The sequence below is a fragment of the Lissotriton helveticus genome, chromosome 7 (assembly GCF_964261635.1).
Source record: "Lissotriton helveticus chromosome 7, aLisHel1.1, whole genome shotgun sequence".
Classification (NCBI taxonomy): domain Eukaryota; kingdom Metazoa; phylum Chordata; class Amphibia; order Caudata; family Salamandridae; genus Lissotriton; species Lissotriton helveticus.
The window spans coordinates 930,848,495-930,869,726 of NC_136068.1; the positions used below are offsets into that span (position 1 = coordinate 930,848,495).

The 21,232-nt window shown below is 44.8% G+C and overlaps 1 protein-coding gene across 9 annotated transcripts in view; it reads left to right on the forward strand.

Moving 5' to 3' along the window:
* LOC144769402 (protocadherin gamma-C3-like) overlaps positions 1-21,232 on the forward strand; it is a 917,178-nt gene that overhangs the window by 458,901 nt on the left and 437,045 nt on the right. Inside the window, exon 1 of one of the 9 annotated variants that reach the window (XM_078653466.1) lies at positions 4,348-6,881. The exons of the other annotated variants lie outside the window; for them this stretch is intronic. Coding sequence (XP_078509592.1) covers positions 4,377-6,881 — 2,505 coding nt within the window. The 5' untranslated portion in view covers positions 4,348-4,376. Of the gene's footprint in view, positions 1-4,347; positions 6,882-21,232 lie in introns of those variants that run through there. 9 annotated transcript variants of the gene reach the window in all.

The following is a 21,232-nucleotide window of genomic DNA, read 5'->3' on the forward strand; positions in this document are numbered from 1 at the left end:
GAGGGGGAGTGTAGGAAACCACTGTGCTCGGGGTATTTAGGGGAAGTGAGGGACGTGGATACCAGGGAACTAGCAAGGGCTCACTGGGTGTCTCTACCCTTCCTTCCAACTCAGCCCGCTATACGGTTACGCACCTCGGTTAGCCACACCCCTCCTGGTGTGCGGCTGGGCGAATCATAGTGCCGTTGGCCTCCTGGCTCCTGCGTCACTGCTGGGCTCCTTTGGATCTCTGCCTCCGAATTCTCTCGCCTCTCCTCCGCTACTGATGTTCCTCGTGTCTCCTCCTCTCCCCTTGTTACTTGCGTCTCTTCCTCCTCCGTTGTTACTCGCGTCTCCTCCGTCTCCTTCCTCCCAGTTCCGCTCTTGCCTTCAATCTTGCTCCACGCCGCTCCTCTCCACTCTCTGTCCGCTCCTCCGGTGTAAAGACACACCTGTGCTCTCTCGCTGACGTCTTTTAAGGTGGGGCCGGACTCCTCCTCTGCAACACTCCCGCCAGACCAGTTAAAGGGCCCGATACCCACGTCCTCCTCGTTGCAACTGTATCGCTCCTCGTGCATGTTCCACACAGGGGGTGTTGTCGGCTGTGGAAACAAGAGGGAGGGGTCACAGGTTACAGGCTCACACCGGGGTACAGGGAGCGGAGGCCACCCGTCCCCGTTACAGAGACATTTCTAGAAATGCTTCTGAAGAGGTTGTGAAAGCCAAAAAACTAAAAAGAACTAATCTTAATCACTACTGCAAGTATTACATGTTTTGATACAAAGTTAGGATGTTTTATTTATTGCACTATTCTGGTTTTGTTTATATTCCTTTAGTTTAGATGATGGTTTGATGATTGTTTGAGGTGAATCAGAAAGCCTTATGGAGTGTGTCCTAAATGCTGTGCGACGCCACTTGATGCCTCTGTTGTCAAACACATGAGGCAAAATGAAATCTCGTTGCAAGCACCTTTTTAGATTTACAAAAAATTCAACACTGCACAGATCCACTTAAAAGCTTTTTATGGTCGTGTTTTTACTGGAATATTGGAAATCTCAAATTTTCTGACAATAAATAAGTACATATGCATCCCTGTTTATGTCTACATGGAAGCCCCTCCAGGCCTGCCTCATGGTGAGGCAGGTGGCAAATACTGGTCCGTCCTATTTCTTTAGTTCTGTGAGGCGGTGTCTGGCCAGGTAAAATATATAGTAGCGGATGAATTGTAAAGGGGATCTGTTGTTGGAAACATAGCAAAGGCTAAAAAAGCAGGTGGTTCTCGGACAAGAAACTAAGCATGGTCTCTGCTGCTGAGAATGATTATTGTTCTTTTACTCTTGAAATTGGGAGCTGTCACATGGGTGGTAGGACATACGGAGGGGAAACGTGGAGAATCAATCATCTGTTTTCTCAACTTCGAACTTGTGTAAAGTTCACTTATTGTTTTCCAAATAGAACTTTTTATTAAGGAAATTAATGAATCATCCATGATTTTCACAAAGACGTCAATGGATTTAGAAACAGTTGCTGACTCCTTGCTGGGGTCATTATAATGCCCTGCAGGGCGCTAAGCTGCGTTCATCCCGACATTGTTTTAGGGAGAAAAGTGAGCAGTGTTGGGTAAAAATGTGCAGATTTGGTGCTGGAAAGGGTCTGAGACCTTGAAAAGTAAAGGCAGCACTACTTGACTCTGACTCCCTCTGATGAGGGTGATCCAAGGAGGTTTAATACATTGGACGATAATAGTAATATTCTCAATCGCAATGACAGTGTCCCAGCAATTAGTCAGAGGTCTGCAGAGCCAGCATTAGTGAATGACCTGCAAATAACTCAGTGGTGCTTCACGTGAAAGGCACAGAAAAAGATGAAGGGTCAAATTAAAAAGAACCTACTGTTTCAACCATATATCTGTTAAATGCTTATAGAAGTTACAGATGAGAACGATAATGTTCCCAAGGTAACTTTGGTACATTTGATCAGTTTTATTCATAACGAATCACGTAAATAAATTACGAAGTTGGATATCATATTCAAGAAAATCTAACTGTATATTACTTTCATCATCTGAAAAAACGTAGCAAACTTGTGCGTCAATGCATTCTGGACGGGGAAACTAAGAATACAACATCACAGTATCAGCCGCAGACAAAGGACCTCCTACTCTAAAGCCAAGCAAAGACTATGGATTGCATCGATCTGACATAAAACATAACCCTCACATATTTATTAGCATTCTTTCCAGATGTTTCCTCCAGAGAACAGCAGCGCTGGTGCTTTCATTTACTTTTAAAGGCACCTGACCTAGACGTGGAGCTAAACACCAGTGTCATTGTTTGGCACGAAGTAATCCCTCGAGGGACTCATGACTATGAACAGGTTAGGGAGTTTCACTTCCAGGTGGTGGCCGTGAACTCTGTGTCTCCTGCTCTCAGCAGTAACGTCACTGTGAGGGAGTTTGTTGTGCATCGGAATGATAACCTCCTCAGACCCTCTTCCCTGCTCAGACCTGGGGGTTCCTCCAAATTGTGTGGGTCTGCTCTTTCTTCTCACTTAGATCCAAGGTTCACAGCAACCTGCCAGTCACTGGACTCTGGCTCTGCCCTCATGAGGTCGCTGTAGCCCTGGATTCTGGGAAGAATGAGTTCGCTTCTCTCAAGTCAGGCCCTCGGTACCCACGAACATTCTGCTTCCTGCAAATGCTTCTGGGATCTGAAATAATTCGGTCGGAGGAACAATGAAAACTGAAGCTTGGTTCAGGGGATAGATGGTCCTAGTTAGTTAAAATTATACTTCACTTTGCTCAGAGATGGAGGAACGTGGGTGATGCTTGAACTCATACACAGGGTGTGGACTGTCTGACACTTCATCCATGAAACTTGTTGCGTAATTCACAACTTGTTATAATGATTTAAAGGGTCGACAATGAAGAAGTTGTGTGTGAGGAGGGGATATGGACAGATTTGTATTCCTGCCTTCGTTTTGCTCTGTTGTAGTTTAGTTGTGAAAGGCGAGTTCGGTCCCTTCACTTCTCCTATTAATTTGAAACTTGACGCAAATCATTAAACCCGTGTTGAACATCCGAGAGTAATTGTATATTCCTTGAGGACTATGTATCCAAAGATTGTAGTAGGCTGTCTGAGTATTTACTGGAAAACATTTCTACTAAAGATCTTAATGTTACCGCAGTTCAGTTTCATGTCCGGAGTCGTGTGCTCCCTTTGTGCGCGCTGCCCCCTCTGGTCACCCGTGCCCCCTCTGGTCACCCGTGCCCCCTCTGGTCACCCGTGCCCCCTCTGGTCACCCGTGCCCCTCTGGTCACCTGTGTCCCTGGTGAGAAGACACCAGGTGTGTCTTTGTTACCTCCGCTTTGACCTCGCTTGTGTTTCTGGCGCAGGTTCTTGGCCCGCACAGCTCCTTCCGTCTCATCGACACCGGAGACAGGGCAGCAAATCTGCAGAGCGGAGCCTTGGCGCCCATCAAGGATGGAGGCGACAGGAGGCCCTGTCCGCTGGTGGCAAACCGGTAGAGGAAGAAGTGAGGCAAGGATAGGATGTTCAGGCGTAAGCTCAAAGTCCCGGCTCTCTAAGCAGGCTAATTTTCACCGGTGATCCTCAGCAAAAACCGATCGTTTCTTCACATAGACAACTGCAAACGAATAGCACCACCCACAGTACCTAACTCACGAAGTAAATCATGGCTGTCATCAGGAAACACACTTCATTATTGGATGCGCTGTGCTGTCGTGTGCAACACTTTTGACTGCCCCATAACGGAAGGGTTTTAAAATGGTGTAGGCTGCAGCGGTTTCGTGTAGTGTGCGTTCTGACATCTTAAAATCTACTGCTAGAAACATGAAAACCCATCGCATGACCTGTATACCCTTGGCGCTTGTTTATTATTATTATTTTTTTTATCACAGGCAGTTCTAGAAATTTGATTTCAAGGTGGGTGCTCGTTACTTCGTTTAAATGGAGATATATACATATACACGAAATTACTCACTCCACGGAAGTCCTGGGTAGACTGGGAACTGTAATCTCATATGTTAGGAGAGAAGGGTTCGTGTCATATATTTTTGCATCTCAGGTGTGGGGGCTTTAGCCAATAAAAGTGAAAGTAGACAACGCCTGTGGGTAACATAAGCAGCAGCCCTGCTCTGTGGGAACCGCTGCATTTACCGATTAGGACACTGAGCGCCGCTGTTCATCCACCACAGAAGAGGACACACGAAGAGACGAACCCAACCACGTGGGAAAAACACAGCATTCCCCTTCAGAAGGAAAACTAGCGGGTCGTCTCAGTGCGCTGCAGACTCTCCGAGGGTGAAGTCTATCTCCGGCCGTCCTTTCCAGACCTTACAGTGCTGCAGATATTTAGAGGGACTTACTGTGCCTGCAATGGCCGCTACACCGAGAGGGTGTCACTTCGGAGCGCAGTTACCGAGGCGCTGTTACTCCGGGGGTCAGACATCGAGGAGCTGTTACTCCGGGGCTCTGGCATCGAGGCGCTGTGACTCCAGGGCTCCTCTGCTGCTTCTTGTTGCTCTGCTGACAGTCTGTGGAGCCGCCTCCGGGCAGCTGCGTTATTCCATTCCCGAGGAGATGAGGAAAGGCGCTTTTGTTGGGAATGTGGCTCTGGATCTGGGGATGGATACAAAGGAGTTATCAGAGGGAGGAGCCCGGATTGTCTCCAGAGGTAGGAAGCAGTATTTTATTCTTAATTTAAACAAGGGACATTTAAATGTCAATGAAAGGATTGACAGAGAAAGCTTGTGTAGACAAGTAGCTCGGTGTGTATTAAATGTAGAGATTATTCCAAAGAACATTATGAAAGCGTATGAGGTCGAAGTGGAGATTCAAGATATTAATGACAATTCCCCCTCGTTTACTGATGATCAAATAACATTACAAGTCCTTGAAAACACTGTCCCCGGCACCCGATTTGTGCTGCCCGAGGCCCACGATGCAGATGTGGGCGTGTACTCTCTGCAGAACTATCGACTCAGTGAAAATAAACACTTCACGCTGGACATAAAAAGCAGTACAGACGGCACAAAGTATGCAGAGCTGGTCCTGGAGAAACCACTGGACCGGGAGGAACAGGAAGTTCACAGCTTGATCCTCACAGCCACGGACGGAGGGGATCCGGTCAGATCAGGCACCATGCGGATACAGATCAATGTGCAGGATGTGAATGACAATGCACCGGTTTTCAACGAATCTGTCTATAAGTTCAGTGTTTTGGAAAATGTGCCCAAGGGAACTGTTGTGGGCAGCGTCACAGCTGTTGATATTGACCAGGGAACAAACGCAGAAGTAACATATTTCTTTAGCAAAATGGAGCAAAGCATTGTAGAAAAACTCAAACTGGATTCTAAAACTGGAGAAATATCTTTGATTGAAAATCTGGATTTTGAAGATTCCGAATGGTATGAGTTTGAAGTCCGAGGGAGTGATGGGATTCTGTCATCACGCTGTAAAGTTTTGCTACAAGTCATTAACGTGAATGATAATAGCCCGGAGATATTAATGTCATCTGTGCTAAATCAGGTACCAGAAAACTGCCCGCTGGGTACAGTCATTGCTGTTATAGAGGTATACGATAGGGATTCAGGAGAGCATGGAAAAGTTACTTGTTTTCTGCCACCTCATTTGCCCTTTCAGTTGAATAAATCATTTGGAGGTTATTATAGTTTGGTAACTAGTGGTGTTTTGGATAGGGAGCATGTTCCACAATATAACTTAACAATTACCGCGACAGACAGTGGAACTCCACCACTGTCTAACACCAAAACCATAAACCTTCAGATTACAGATGAAAACGACAACCCACCAGCATTTCATCAATTGTCTTATAGCGCCTCTGTAATGGAAAATATACCTGAAGGCACTTCCATTTTTAAAGCCAAAGCAACAGATTTGGATTGGGACAAGAATGCCAAGATCAGTTACACCATCCCTGCGGGAGACATTGGTGGTACACCTGTTTCTTCTTTCATTTCTATTAATTCTGACTCTGGTGTCATATACGCTATTCATTCCTTTGACTATGAGCAGTTCAAAGAATTTAAAATCCAAGTGAAAGCTCAAGATGGCGGTTCTCCAGCTCTTATGAGTAATGTCACTGTGACGTTCTTTATACTGGATCAGAATGACAACGCTCCTGAAATATTATACCCATCGCCCCCCACAGATGGCTCCTCTGGTGTAGAAATGGCTCCTCGCTCCTGTGATCCAGGCTATCTGATCACAAAGGTTATAGCTGTTGATGAGGATACTGGGCAGAATTCTTGGCTCTCCTACCAGCTGCTGAAGTCCACAGACCAGGGACTGTTTACTGTAGGTCTTCACACTGGAGAAATTCGGACTGCTCGCCCTATTTTGGAAAAAGATTCTGTAAAACAATTCCTGGTGGTGTTAGTGAAGGACAATGCCCAATCCCCTCTCTCTTCTTCAGTTACAGTCACCATAGTTTTGGCAGACAGTGTGCCAGAAATGCTTCATGATATAAGTAACCCTTCAACATCCACTGAGTTGGAGTCGAACCTCACACTGTATTTGGTGATTGCTGTTGCTGTTGTTTCCTTCTTGTTCCTTTTCCTGATCATTCTTATTTTGGCCACCAGGCTTCACCACTGGAGAGAATCTCGGTTCAATGACTCATCCGAGGTCAACTTCAATTCACTTCCTAGCTCCCATTTTGTGGGTGTTGATGGAGTGAGAGCTTTTCTACAGGCCTATCCTCGTGATGTCCTTTTAACAACAGAATCAGGGAAAATCCAGTTCCAAAGTTCAAGCAACTCAAATACTCTTTCTGGAAACCAGAATTCTGAAACTCAGGGACCACCCCTCTTGACCGATGATTTTTTAGGTATAGGCAAAGAGGACCAGCTGTTACTTCAGGTACGTTTTCTTGCTTAGCATTTTTTTTTATTACACCGCACGCTGGATTTCTGCAATGTCAGCTGTGAATAATAAGCTGGCAAGTGTATATTTTTGTTGTGATACCGCATGCTGAATGAAATATGCCACAGCAGAAGAGAATAAAAATAGATGTATTGCAAAAACATTTTACATTATTTAGAAATGGCTAGAATTGATTGGACTGTGATTCTGGGGCTCTTTAGATTAAAGGAAGTATAAACAGACAAGAGACTTTGAAACACCCATTCAAATATTCTAGTATATGCGAGAAGGGACGCCCCATGATATCTGTAATGTGTGAATCTCTAATCCCTGGTCCTTTTCTATATATTGCCCCAATGTTCCCATCCATATAACAAAATAGGACTCTGCCAGTTTCCTCCTCCTAGGAGATCACCGTAGTTGTGATTTGTTGGTAAAGTGAGGTTACTTTTCTCAAACCAAGGCACGAACTTTCATCAAATGTTTCTGGCATTGTGATTGGGTGTGCTGGAGAAACTACTGGAAAGGGCACCTTGATTAGTGTGAGGCCCATCCACATTTTTTACACTTCCTTTTGCTACAGCGTGTTAAACGACGTGCGGTCTTGTCAATGCATCTGAAAATAGATACAGTAGCTGTATTATGTCAGTGTTATCATTGACTGCTACTGTACAAGTATTCTTTCATAGCTTTTTAACGATTGAAACGTTAGAACAAAAAGAAGCTGATGCTAAGAGGTGCATGCTTCTGTGCATGCGTATTTTTACAGTATCGAAAGTGAGGAATTCTAAGCTCGCCTGGTCACTTAGTTTAAAAGTAGACCTGATGCATATCATTAAACCAATGCTAAATTTGTTGGTTTGCACTGATAAACTCTATAAAAATGCAACTTTAAAAGGTCACTGATTGAAAAGGATATTACTGTGTTACAGAGCTACATGTCATTTAATTTATTTCCAGTTTCAGTGACAGATTCTGTGTGGAATGTACTTTCCGATCCAGGTCTGTAACTGGAATGTGTAAGTTAATTATTAATGAGTAGAGTCATCTGCAGTTTCAATCTAAGAAAACATCTAGTGGTACACTGCAGTTGCAAAAAAATGTTTGATTGACGACAAATTGACAGCAACTGATTTGTGATTTACCTTCAGGGAACCCCACTTCCTAATCTTGCAGGTGTTCTAGCTGTTGACTGAGTTTGGACTTCTGTGTTTCCTGGTAATGTTAATGTTACAAAGTGTCTTCTATCTTGACTTTATAATCAATAGAGCCAAGTAGCCCCTCAAAAACTCCCTAAAATGTTCTGTGACGTCGTCAGACAATCATATTTCACAGATAGGGAACTCTATGCATAAAAACAAACCCACTTCCACTGTTTTTACTTACAGAACTCCCTGCTATGTTTAACGTGTGAATGAAAACAACAGGGTTCACCCTTATTAGGAATATATAATACTAATTTTTTGTCTCATTCCAAAAGTATTTTGGCACCAAAGCATGATAGCTGTCTCCGGCAAGTGAAAAAAGTAAATGTGTAAATAGGCTCTTACTCGTTGTAATCAGTCACTGTGTACTGTCTCTGAGTTATTGATGTACAGGAAATCCTCCTGGGCTCTAAGTCTACGGCTGTCATTAAAATAAGCAAATGAAAAATAAAGGGGAACTGCCGACTTATTCATGTATACATGTGTTTCGTTAATAGTCATTCAAGCATTTAGTTATGTTATGCATGGTGCTTTATGCAGCATGCCTGATGACGCCATGCAGTAGAATGCTTTGCAGTTTGTGGTTCACAAATACCTCACCTCACCTTCCTGCACCACAGCCGTATGTACAAAGGACACATTCCTCGGAATACGTGGTAATTCTGTTCAGTTATCTCCCACTATCTGACCAGGATGTGTGGTGCCTAATGTTTAACAAGGGAAAATGGTGGCCTTCCTGAATCGCATTCCTTTTTTTTCCCTTAAAAATACACCGCCAGATGTGTGTGTCATGATCACATCTGGTGTCCCACCACAGCCCTGCTAAGTGTCCCTGGTCTGCTCCTGACCCGTTTTTTCTTTGAATCCTGGGATTTGTTTGTTAATATATTCCATTAGCAAACAGGGCTACAAGTCCCAGAACTCAAAGGGAAAATGGATTGGAGCTGAAATTCACTCGTGCATGGATTTGTGAAACTTGTTGCCCAAGCCATCAGCATTTCAGCTTTCCCAGGACAGTAAAGTGATGAGCACCATTGAGTTGGATAACAAAAAATGTATGTTTTCTGTCATTATTGCTAAGAGGCCCCCTTGTAGGTGAACTTGCAGCTCTACAAACAGCATGTTAAGCTGCATAGACCTTTTTTCAGAAGGGCTTCACCTAACGAAGGAGGGGGTCGGGAGAAGGATTACAGGCTCGTGAGCAGTGGCGGCTGGTCCATTGGGGCGCCGGGGCAGCGCCCCGCAAACGAAACAGCTCACTGCAGTTCCGGCCGGCAACAGGAATGTAAGCAGATGAATTGCTTTCAGAATTTGTCTGTTTACATTTCCAGGCCGGCCCGTGCTTCACTTGTGAAAGTGCGCCTTTCAACGCACAGCGCACGTAGGCAAGCAAGCCGCTAGAGCAGGAGTCCAGAAGATGGGCCATCTGACTGCGTATGTGAGTGAGGAGCGTTGCCCCTCACTCACATTCACGACCCATTAGGTATGCTGCGCATGCCTACTTTAGTGCAGGCGTCTAAAGATAGGCTCATGTTGGGGCGGTGACGTGTTTTTCGTTATGTCGCCCCATGCCCTATCAAATGCCAGCCCCCTCCCTCTCCCCCCCCCCCCCCCCCCCCTCCCCTCCCCGTCGCATCCAATCTCCTGATTTGGCACTGCAGTTAGTTTCCTGTTGAGCGGTAAAAGAAAAGAGCGGGGAGAAGTTAGTTCGCAGGACCGGAGGAGATGCATGGTAAATTCTATTCATTAAATTAACTCTCGCCCCTTCATGCCAGCCGTGACGGGTCAGGGGGTCATTTGCATATGCTTAGGGTGTGAAACGCGTGTGGGTACACACAAGGTACGATATGTGGCGAGTCGACATATAGTTATACTCCAAGATTAAACGTAAGTGCTGCCACCTTTTCCCCGACTGCTGGGAATTAATAAACGTTGCATCCTAGACGCCACATTTTCACTGTAACAGTGATGAGGTTTTTATGGGTGACCACTGACCAGAGAGGTTTCAGAGGATTGGTTTCAAATTGGTTTCCGGGTTATTTAACAACATTAATATTTCTTGTAATGGCAAAAGTCGGCGCAGCGGCACCCATTCACTTTGTTTACTTACTTACTTTGTTACTCACAGCAAAAACGGTTTATGAACTTATTATTGGGGCTCTGCAAAAATCAGCATGAATGAATGATGGATGCAGGATGGATGCAGAATTGATGGGTGGATGGGTGGATGCATGAATGAATGATGGATGCAGGATGGATGGATGGATGGGTGGATAGATGAATGGATGCAGGATGGATGATGGATGGGTGGATGGATGGGTGGATGGATGGGTGGATGGATGGGTGGATGAATGAATGATGGATGCAGGATGGATGGGTGGATGCATGAATGAATGATGGATGGATGCAGGATGAATGGGTGGATGCATGAATGAATGATGGATGCAGGATGGATGGATGGGTGGGTGGATGCATGAATGAATGATGGATGCAGGATGGATGGGTGGATGCATGAATGAATGATGGATGCAGGATGAATGGGTGGATGCATGAATGAATGATGGATGCAGGATGGATGCAGGATGGATGGATGGGTGGATGCATGAATGATGTATGGATGGATGCAAGGTGGTTCGGGCTCGCTCGCTGCGGTGCAATATGCAAATTAGTTTACGCCGCACCACTTTCAAATGTCACCAGCCGCCCCTGCTCGTGAGACAGCTTCTGGAGGCGAACATCAAGCAAGCAAGCAAGCAAGTTTGGGCGCCGTGTTCACTCATGTCGTTCAGTTGGCAGTTCTAGTTTGCATGGTTTCTTAAGTGCGTCCAGTTTGCTAGCTCTTTTCTGTGTTGATTTTCATTTGATGCACATGATTTTGACTTGCTTTCATTAGCTGCTGTGTAGCCTACATGCATTGTAAATAACAGATGCACTGCGGCCCCAGCATCTCTGCCTGGGTACCAGTCTTCCATCTCCCTTCTGTATTCAGATTCCTCGCGCAGAGAAACAGGGTGTTAATAAGACTAAAGGGAGATATTGCGAGTGGGGGGCTTTGTGGCAGATTTGAAGTGATTTTGAGAGAGAAGCTACAATACATTTCTAAATAATTTCAGCGTCACTAAAGATAGTTGTGCAGTCTATTTGTCATTTCCAGGTGCACCTTTGATAAATGCAGAGCATTGAAAAGCTGCTGTAATGAATCCCAGGATCACTAGCGCTGTTGTTGTAACTTAGGTTTGGTGTCTTAACCCCACACCCTTTCATCGGTGTCCACCCAACTCTACCAAATATGTAGATAAATCAGACTGTCTAATTACCCGGGCCAGACATCTCTCGGCGGGACACTGCTTCACAGGAGCCCTTCAAAGTATGTTTCCCTGACTCAGGCCCTTCCTTGTTCATGTTTGATGCTAGAAGAGGTTACACTATCTGAAGAAGAATTCTAACTCTGACACGCTAGCTTACTCACACACAAATGTGTGTTTTTCCTTTATGGGGCCGTGTGATGTGTATGCATCGTGTAATTAATAATTTGGTGCCCCAGTTCACAGACATCTGTGTTTTTATTTCTTGAAAGATATTTGTGTAAGCAAGCGATTTGGAGACGGCAGAGCAGCTCTTATTCTATTCACAAGTTGAGTGACTATAGAGGCAATATTTACATGCGCGCTTAAGGCGCACGCAGGCCTCTTCTAGTGCCAGGCAGAAGTATCAAATTCATCTATCCGACATAGAAAGAAAACACTCTCCCTTTTTTTTGTATTAGTCTTCTTTCCAGATGTTTGCTCCAGAGAACTGCACAGATGGTGCTTCCATTTACTGTCTAAAGGCACCTGATCTGGATGTGGAGCTAAACGCCAGTGTCACTTGTTTTGCACAAGGTAATCACTTGGAGACTCCCCTCGGACTTCCTGTAACTCCCATTCTGGTGTGATCTGCGCCCAGCGCTCCTATGACTATGAACAGCTCTGAGAGTTTCACTTCCATGTGGTGGCCGTGCACTCTGGGTCTCCTCCTCGCATCAGTAGTGTCACTGTGAGGGAGTTTGTAATGGGCCTGATGATGATCCTCCTCAGATGCTCTACCCTGCTCCGACCTGGCATTTCTGTGTTGTTCGAGATGGTTCCCCAAAATGTATGAGTCTGCTCTTTATTCTTGCATTGATCCAAGATTCACAACAACCTACCAATAACGGGACTCTGACTCTGCCCTTATGGGGTCCCTGTATCCTGGAAACAACGAGTTTGCTTTTCTCAAGTCAAACACTTGGTACCCACGAACATTCTGCTTTCTGCAAATGCTTCTGGGATCGAAAATGATTCGATTAGAGGAACAATTCAAAACTGAAGCTTGATTCAGGGGAGACATGGTCCTAGTTAGAGTTAAAATCATTCTTCGCTTTTCTCAGAGATCTAGGAACTTGTGTGATATATAATGGTCCATATGAATTCACTTACAGGTGTGACAGTTTATCACTCAAAGTTTTTGCGTAATACACAAATTGTTAAAACTATTTTAAAAGGGTCGCCTATAACTAAGTTGTGCGAGGGAATGACATAGATGGAATTGTATTCCTGGCTTCGTTTTTGTCTGTTGTTATTTAATTGTGAAAGACAAGTTCGGTCCCTTCACTTCTCATGTGAATTTGAAACTTGATGCATATCAGTAAACCAGTGTTGAGCACGCCAAGAGTAATTGCATAGTCTGTAAAAACAGTCATTCATCTAAACATTCTAGTAGAATGTCTATGTCTTTGTCTAGGAGTATTTACTTGAAAACTCTTCTATTAAGCGCCTCAGTTCGGGTTAATGGCTGACATCATGCGGCTTGTGCTCCCTGAGACTGGTATTGGTAACCACCAGGTCAAATCATTGTTGGAAAGCAGCACAAATATTTAAACAGAAATCTTCAGCTCCTTCCCCAAGAGCGTAGACAACTGTAGCAGCATTTGTAAACACAGGCCGGGTTCTCTGGATGTCTATATCTGTAAACTGGGATAAAATAATTTCATTGTTTGCAAATCAGCAGTAAAATGCTAGACAAAGTTTTAACTAGTGTTCGGAGAATCCCAATTCCACTGCTAACTTTAGAATGCACACGGTTCCTCTATTTAAATTTCCAATCTGAATTTTGTGTTATACTCTCAAAAACTGTTCAAAATTAGGTATGGGTCGAACTCACCAAGTGAAATAGCTAAAAACTGCAAAATTCTGCAGAGTTCTGGGAGCAGCGAAGCTACGTTGCGCTGATTTTTAGTACCGGGAGCTTGTCCCGCGCTGTCGAATCAGTGGGAAGGGCACCATCAATCGTTCTCTGTCTTTCTACCACCCTAATAGATTTTCTCCTCAAGCGGCAGCTTTACTCATTGTGCAGGGCTGCTTTCTCAATGCCAGTGGTAGCGACCTGCTGTGATGATCCGCATTAAGAAATCTCACTGGGAGGCGGTCTAGTGCTCGATTTTTCTCTCTTGCCAACTTGACTTTGGCAAGCCACACATGAGAAAAAACTCCACCACTTGATGGTTGGCTGAGTTTTTCGAAACCCCACGCTCCAAGTGGAGTGTGCAACACTAGCCAAACTTTCTTATCCAGAAGGATAAAGCACCGATGGATTGTCTCATTAAAAGATTGTCGATCCTGCAAGCAATATTATGATGATATTTGATGATTGTATATGTATGTTATCCACTTCGGTTAGAGGAACCGCCTTTGTTTTTCTATATAAAGAGCTATTGAAATTGGTAGCATTTTTAAAATGTATTTAATTAGTATATGTGTGGTGCTATTGCGCCATGGACAGTGTCGCCAAGTCTGGTTAGTTCAGAAATATATAAACTTTTTTTAATGATTGACACAGCATTGTGTGTTCAGAGGGTGCATGCAGCAATAGCAGAGTGAGAATATGTTTGTGTAACGTTCTTCAGTTGTGTGGTTCAAGAAAGTGATACTTAGTGAGTGGGCCAGGAAAGTGATAGTTCACAATGTGCGGTTATGTAACGTGATAACTAAGTACTGATACTAGATCTCAGTGTCAGTTGGCAGGGGTGGGGGACCTTTAGCCTTGTCCTGAATATAAAATGAAAGTCTGTTTTTAGGAATGGAGTCCAAATCGTGTTGGATTACCGAGTTTCGAAACAGTTACTACCAACAACACATGGCAGTCAGCCTGGTTTGCGCCTTTAATCCTTACATCAGGGTGGTTGATGTAGTTAACATTGTTTTTTCAGTGTCACTTATTGTGAGGTGCACATTAATTTTTCTTGTATTTAATGGTGTTTGACAGTATTCACGCTGAATAGCTGATGTAGCGTGACGCAACAGTCTTAACTGGCTACTACTCTGGGCCTGAATTTGTATTTGCGGCAGGACTTGTACTTTGTACTCCACGTGCAGACAGACAACATGCGCACAATATTTAAGTAGAAGATTGAGGTGAACTCGGTGTCTGACTTATGGTGGTTGGAATAAGTGACTTTACTTAGCTCAGTAGTTTCAGCGTCGAAAAGATTAACGAGTGAACGCAACTTAGAAGAGGGCGTCACATATACGCATTGCATTTAAACGTAGACAAGTCCGAGGTGGCAGCTGCTTTTATAAGATGTCTTTTTTTACCTTAATCCACTTCATTGCATCGACATTCACTGCTAGCTACCAGTTTGGAGGTAAATCAAATAAACCTTTGTATTAGACCAATCACAAATCTCTTGGGAATGCAGCACCTAATAAGATCACTCCAAAGAATGCCTCTCGCACAGTCCTCGTTATTACAGCTTTCTCCAATTAATGTGAACATAATTTGAGGCTAGAAACAAAGTCTGTCTTGTGTGCTGTGCTCCAGTATCATTTGTGACTTGACATAATCGCGCGCTGCTACATAGGTGCAGTTTATAGAGTAATGTGCTTAGGCTGCTGCCACCTCCTTCAGTGTGACCTTTGACCTCTGCTGGGCCTCTATATCTCATATCCGTTCTATCGGTAGAAGTTCGTGGAATGTCACCAGCTTTAAATATCTGTCCCTTCCTCCACAGGTAGCGTCGTCTGCTGGGGCCAGTGGCTGCTGTGCACCACGCGGAGTGTGGGCGGCACCAGGACCGGTTCACTCCCCCTGATCACTGGTGGACTTTAGAGTGACATGAGGGCCACCGTTTCCACTCACCAATAAATGTACAGGACCCGCTCCCGTGCCTGGGATGTCCCGCTGGCATAAAGCGCAGGAACCGTATCATATTGTTCTTTGCTTATGCTTGTTTTACGCACCTGCCGAGAGTAAAATGGATTGATTTAACCCGCTATTTCTCTCAGTTTTCAGACTGTTCAGCTTTGAAACTGAGCAATGCTTGCCTCTTTCTGTCTCAAAAGAATGTACTTACTCCGAGAACTTTCAGGTTAAATGGATAAATTGTATGCCCTGAATGGGCATAAAAGGCGCGCGGCCTTGTGCTTTAGTCCCCAGTTTTTAGGGACCTGTGGTGAGGCGGACAGGGCCGGTCTCCATCTTTCAGGAGTTGCTGCTGATTCAATGGTGAAGTTAAATCATCATCATCATCCCCGTCTCCTCCCGTGAATTCTATGCGCGCGCTCCCCTCACCGCCCCCAGCAGTGCTGAGCCAAGGGTTCACCTGGTCCCTGATTCTCAATGAACTCTATGTGACATTAAAAACGAGGCCGCTGCTCTGATTGGCGGCCGCTTCAGCCGTCTCTGGTTAGTTTGAAGACTTTGCAAGTGTGAGCAAATCAGTGGGGGCTCTCGGCAATAAAGTTCCCCAGAATGTTATGTTCTACCCGGGCTCCGCACAGGAATGGAAATGAATGTGTTTGATTGGATCTTACACCGCATCAGCTGCTGAACACCTTAGGATTGTAAGTCAGCCATGTCCCACTGGGGGACACTTAGCGCAAGATGCAGTCAGGGGCCGTCAGTCTCATTGAGAGCACCCTTCCTCCATCCCGCTGCCTTCCCTCGGTCTCAGCTGCCTCAGGTCGCGCTGTGATGAGGAATAACCCTTTTCATTTCCTTGGTCATGAAGCCTTGGTGTGCGCTGCTCGCTCCCGTCACCCGTGCCCCCTCTGGTCACTTGTGCCCCCTCTGGTCACCTGTGCCCCCTCTGGTCACCTGTGCCCCCTCTGGTCACCTGTGCCCCCTCTCGTCACCTGTGCCCCCTCTCGTCACCTGTGCCCCCTCTGGTCACCTGTGCCCCTCTGGTCACCTGTGCCCCTCTGGTCACCTGTGCCCCTGGAGAGAAGACACCAGGTGCTTTGTTTCATTCGCTTTGAACTCGCACGTGTTTCTGGCGCAGGTTCTTCGACCGCACAGCTCGTTCCGTCTTTGCTCCACTCTCCGGGGACAGAGCTGCACATTGCAAATCTGGTGGCAAACCGATGGTGAGTGGTGGGGCAAGGATATGATGCTCAGTCGTACGCTCAGTGTCCCGGCTCCAAGTAGGTTGATTTTCACCGGTGATCCTCAGCAGAAGCAGATCGTTTCTTCACATAGACAACTGCAAACGAATAGCACCATCCACAGTACCTAACTCAGGAAGTAAATCGCGGCTGTCGCAAGGAAACACACTTCATTATTGGATGCGCTGTGCTTTCGTGTGCTTAGACTGCCCCATAACGGAAGCAGGTTAAACGTTGCAGGCAGCCGCAGTGTCGCGTAGTGTGCGTTGTGACACCTTAAAATCTACTGCTAGAAACACGAAAAACAATCGCATGACCTGTATATTCTGCGCTTGTTAAACTATTTGTATTACAAGGCTGGAAATGCGATATCAATGTAAGAACTGGTTATCTGGTTTAAATTAGGATGTGTAACAAATTACTCACTCCACGGAGGTCCTGGATAGACTGGGAACTTTAATCTCATAAATAGAGAGAGAAGGGTCGGTTTCTTCTGTTTCTGCATCTCGGATGTGGGGGCTTTAGCCAATGAAACTGAAAGCAGAAACACCTCTGTGGGTAACATAAGCAGCAGCCCTGCTCTGTGGGAACCGCTGCATTTACCGATTAGGACACTGAGCGCCGCTGTTCATCCACCACAGAAGAAGACACACGAAGAGACGAACCCAACCACGTGGGAAAAACACAGCATTCCTCGTCAGAAGGGAAACTCGCGGATCCTCTCAGTGCGCTGCAGACTCTCCGTGGTTGAAGTCTATCCCCGGGCGTCCTTTCCAGACCGTACAGTGCTGCAGATATTTAGAGGGACTTACTGTGCCTGCAATGGCCGCTACACCGAGAGGGTGTCACTTCGGAGCTCAGTCATCGAGGCGCTGTTACTCCGAGGCTCGGACATCGAGGCGCTGTTACTCCGGGGCTCAGGCATCCAGGCGCTGTTACTCCGGGGATCAGTCTTCGAGGCGCTGTGACTCCGGGGCTCAGGCTTCGAGGCGCTGTTACTCAAGGGATCAGTCTTCGAGGCGCTGTTACTCCGGGGCTCCTCTGCTGCTTCTTGTTGCTCTGCTGACAGTCTGTGGAGCCGCTTCCGGGCAGCTGCGTTATTCCATTCCCGAGGAGATGAGGAAAGGATCTTTTGTTGGGAATGTGGCTCTGGATCTGGGGATGGATACAAAGGAGTTATCAGAAGGAGGAGCCCGGGTAGAAGTCAGAGGTAGGAAGCAGTATTTTGCTCTTAATTTAAGAAATGGACATTTAAATGTCAATGAAAGGATTGACAGAGAAAGCTTGTGTAGGCAAGTAGCTCGGTGTCTAATAAATGTAGAAATTATTTCAAAGAACATTATGAAAGTGTATGAGGTCGAAGTGGAGATTCAAGATATTAATGACAATGCCCCCGCATTTACCGATGATCAAATAACATTACAAGTCCTTGAAAACACTAACCCCGGCACCCGGTTTGTGCTGCCCGAGGCCCATGATGCAGATGTGGGCGTGTACTCTCTTCAGAACTATCGACTCAGTGAAAATAAACACTTCACCCTGGATGTAAAAAGCAGTACAGATGGCACAAAGTATGCAGAGCTGGTCCTCGAGAAACCACTGGACCGAGAGGAACAGGAAGTTCACAGCTTGATCCTCACAGCCACGGACGGAGGAGATCCGGTCAGATCAGGCACCATGCGGATACAGATCAATGTGCAGGATGTGAATGACAATGCACCAGTTTTCAATCGGACTGTTTATAAGATCAGTGTGCTGGAAAATGTGCCCAAGGGGTCTGTTGTGGGCAGCGTGAAAGCTGTTGATATTGACCAGGGAACAAACTCAGAAATAACATATTCCTTTAGCAAAATGGAGGAAAGCATTGTAGAAAAACTCAAACTGGATTCTAAAACTGGAGAAATATCTCTGATTGAAAATCTGGATTTTGAAGAGTCCGAATTATATGAGTTTGAAGTCCGAGGGAGTGATGGCATTCTCTCATCACGCTGCAAAGTTTTGCTACAAGTCATTAACGTGAATGATAATAGCCCGGAGATATTAATGTCATCTGTGCTGAATCAGGTACCAGAAAACAGCCCGCTAAGTACAGTCATTGCTCTACTGGAGGTATACGATAGGGATTCAGGAGAGCATGGAAAAGTCACTTGCTTTCTGTCACCTCATCTGCCCTTTCAGTTGAATAAATCAATTGGAAAATATTATAGTTTGGTAACTAGTGGTGTTTTGGACAGGGAACGTGTTCCACAATATAATATAACAATTACAGCAACAGACAGTGGAACTCCACCTCTGTCTAAAACAAAAACCATAAACCTTCAGATTACAGATGAAAATGACAACCCACCAGTATTTCATCAATTGTCCTATAGCTCCTCTGTAATGGAAAATATACCTGAAGGCACTTCCATTTTTAGAGCCAAAGCAACAGATCTGGATTGGGACAAGAATGCAAAGATCAGTTACTCCATAATTGATGGACACATTGAAGGTACACCATTTTCTTCTTACTTATCTATTAATTCTGACTCCGGTGTCATATACACTATTCATTCTTTCGACTTTGAGCAGTTCAGAGATTTTCAAATCCAAGTAAAAGCTCAAGATGGCGGTTCTCCTACACTTATGAGTAATGTCACTGTTACATTCTTTATACTGGATCAGAATGATAACACTCCTGAAATATTATACCCATCGCCGCCCACAGATGGCTCCTCTGGGCTTGAAATGGCTCCTCGCTCCTGCGATCCAGGTTATCTAATCACTAAGGTGATCGCGGTTGATGCTGATTCAGGTCAGAATTCCTGGCTCTCCTACCAGCTGCTGAAGTCCACAGACCAGGGACTGTTTACTGTAGGTCTTCACACTGGAGAAATTCGGACTGCTCGCCCTATTATGGAAAAAGATTCTGTAAAACAATTCCTGGTGGTGTTAGTGAAGGACAATGCTCAATCTCCTCTCTCTTCTTCAGTTACAGTCACCATAGTTTTGGCAGACAGTGTGCCAGAAATGCTTCATGATATAAGTAACCCTTCAACATCCACAGAGTTGGAGTCGAACCTTACACTGTATCTGGTGATTGCTGTTGCTGTTGTTTCCTTCTTGTTCCTTTTCCTGATCATTCTTCTTTTGGCCACCAGGCTTCACCACTGGAGAGAATCTCAGTTCAATGACTCATCCGAAGTCAACTTCAATTCACTTCCTGGCTCCCATTTTGTGGGTATTGATGGAGTCAGAGCTTTTCTACAGGCTTATCCTCGTGATGTATGTTTAACAACAGAATCAGGGAAAATCCAGTTCCAAAGTACAAGCAACTCAAATACTCTTTCTGGAAACCAGACTTCTGAAACTCAAGGACCACCCCTCTTGACTGAAGATTTTTTAGGTATAGGCAAAGAGGACCAGCTGTTACTTCAGGTAAGTTTTCTGGCTAAGCAATTTTTTAATTGCACCGCACACTGGCTTTTCTGCAATGTCAGCTGTGAATAATAAGCTGGCAAGTGTATATTTGTGTTATGATACAGCTTGTTGACTGAAATATGCCACAGTATCAGATAATAACAATTGACACATTGCAAAAATGTTTACATACTTTTTTCAGTATTTAAAAGTGGCTATAATTGATTACACTGTGATTCTAGAGCTCTTTAGATCAAAAGCAGAAGAAACAGACACTTGAACTTGGAACACCCATTCAAATATTCCAGTGTGAGTGAGAAGTGCAGCCCCTGATATCTGTAATGTTTGAATCTTTAGACCCTGGTCCTTTTCTATATATTGCCCTAATATTCTCATCCATCTACCAAAATAGGGCTCTGCCACTGTCCTCCTCCTAGGAGGTCGCCATAGTTGTGATTTGTGGGTGAAGTAAAGTTACTTTTCTCAAACCAAGGCAAAAACGTTCAGCAAATGTTCTTGGCTTTACGAATGGGTGTGTTGGAGAAACTACTGGAAATGGCAACTTGATTCCTATGAGGCCCATCCAGATTGTTTACACTTCCTTTTACTACAGCATGTTCAACGACGTGTGGTCTTGTCACTGCATCTGAAAATAGATACAGTTGCTGTATAATTTCAAAGTTTTATCAATGACGGATAATGTACAAGTCTTTGTTCATAGCTTTTTTTTTCATAGCCATGTTTTTACAGTATGCATGTGAAGAATTCTAAGCTCACCTGGTCCTTTACTATAATTGTAGACCTGATGGAGATGATTAATCGATGTTAAATTTGCTGGTTCGCACTGTTGGTCTCTATCAAAATTCAAATTGAAAAGGGCAGAGATTGAATACAATTCTGTGTTTGTGTTACCGTTAAAGAGCTAGGCCTCAGTGTATTTATTTCCATTTTCATGGACTGATCCTGTGCAGAATGTACTTTCCGATCCTAGTCTATAACTGAAATGTGTAAGATAATTTTAATGAGTAGAGGGATCTGTAGTTGTAGTGTAAAAGACATCCAGTGGTTTAAGCGTTTGTAAACCCAAGACTGGCCTCTTCGCTTTAGATATGCAGTTGTGTGCAAGTGTTCTAGCTGTTGACTGCGTTTGGATGTCTATGTTTCATAGTAATCTTAATGTTACAAAGCGTCTTCTATCTTGACTTTATAGTCAACATAGCCCAGCAGCCCCTCAAAAACTCCCCAAAATGCTCTTACAATCCTTTTTCCCAGATAGGGAACTCTATGCATAAAAACAATCCTGCTTCCTCTGTTTTCGCTTAAAGAACTCCCTGCTATGTTTACT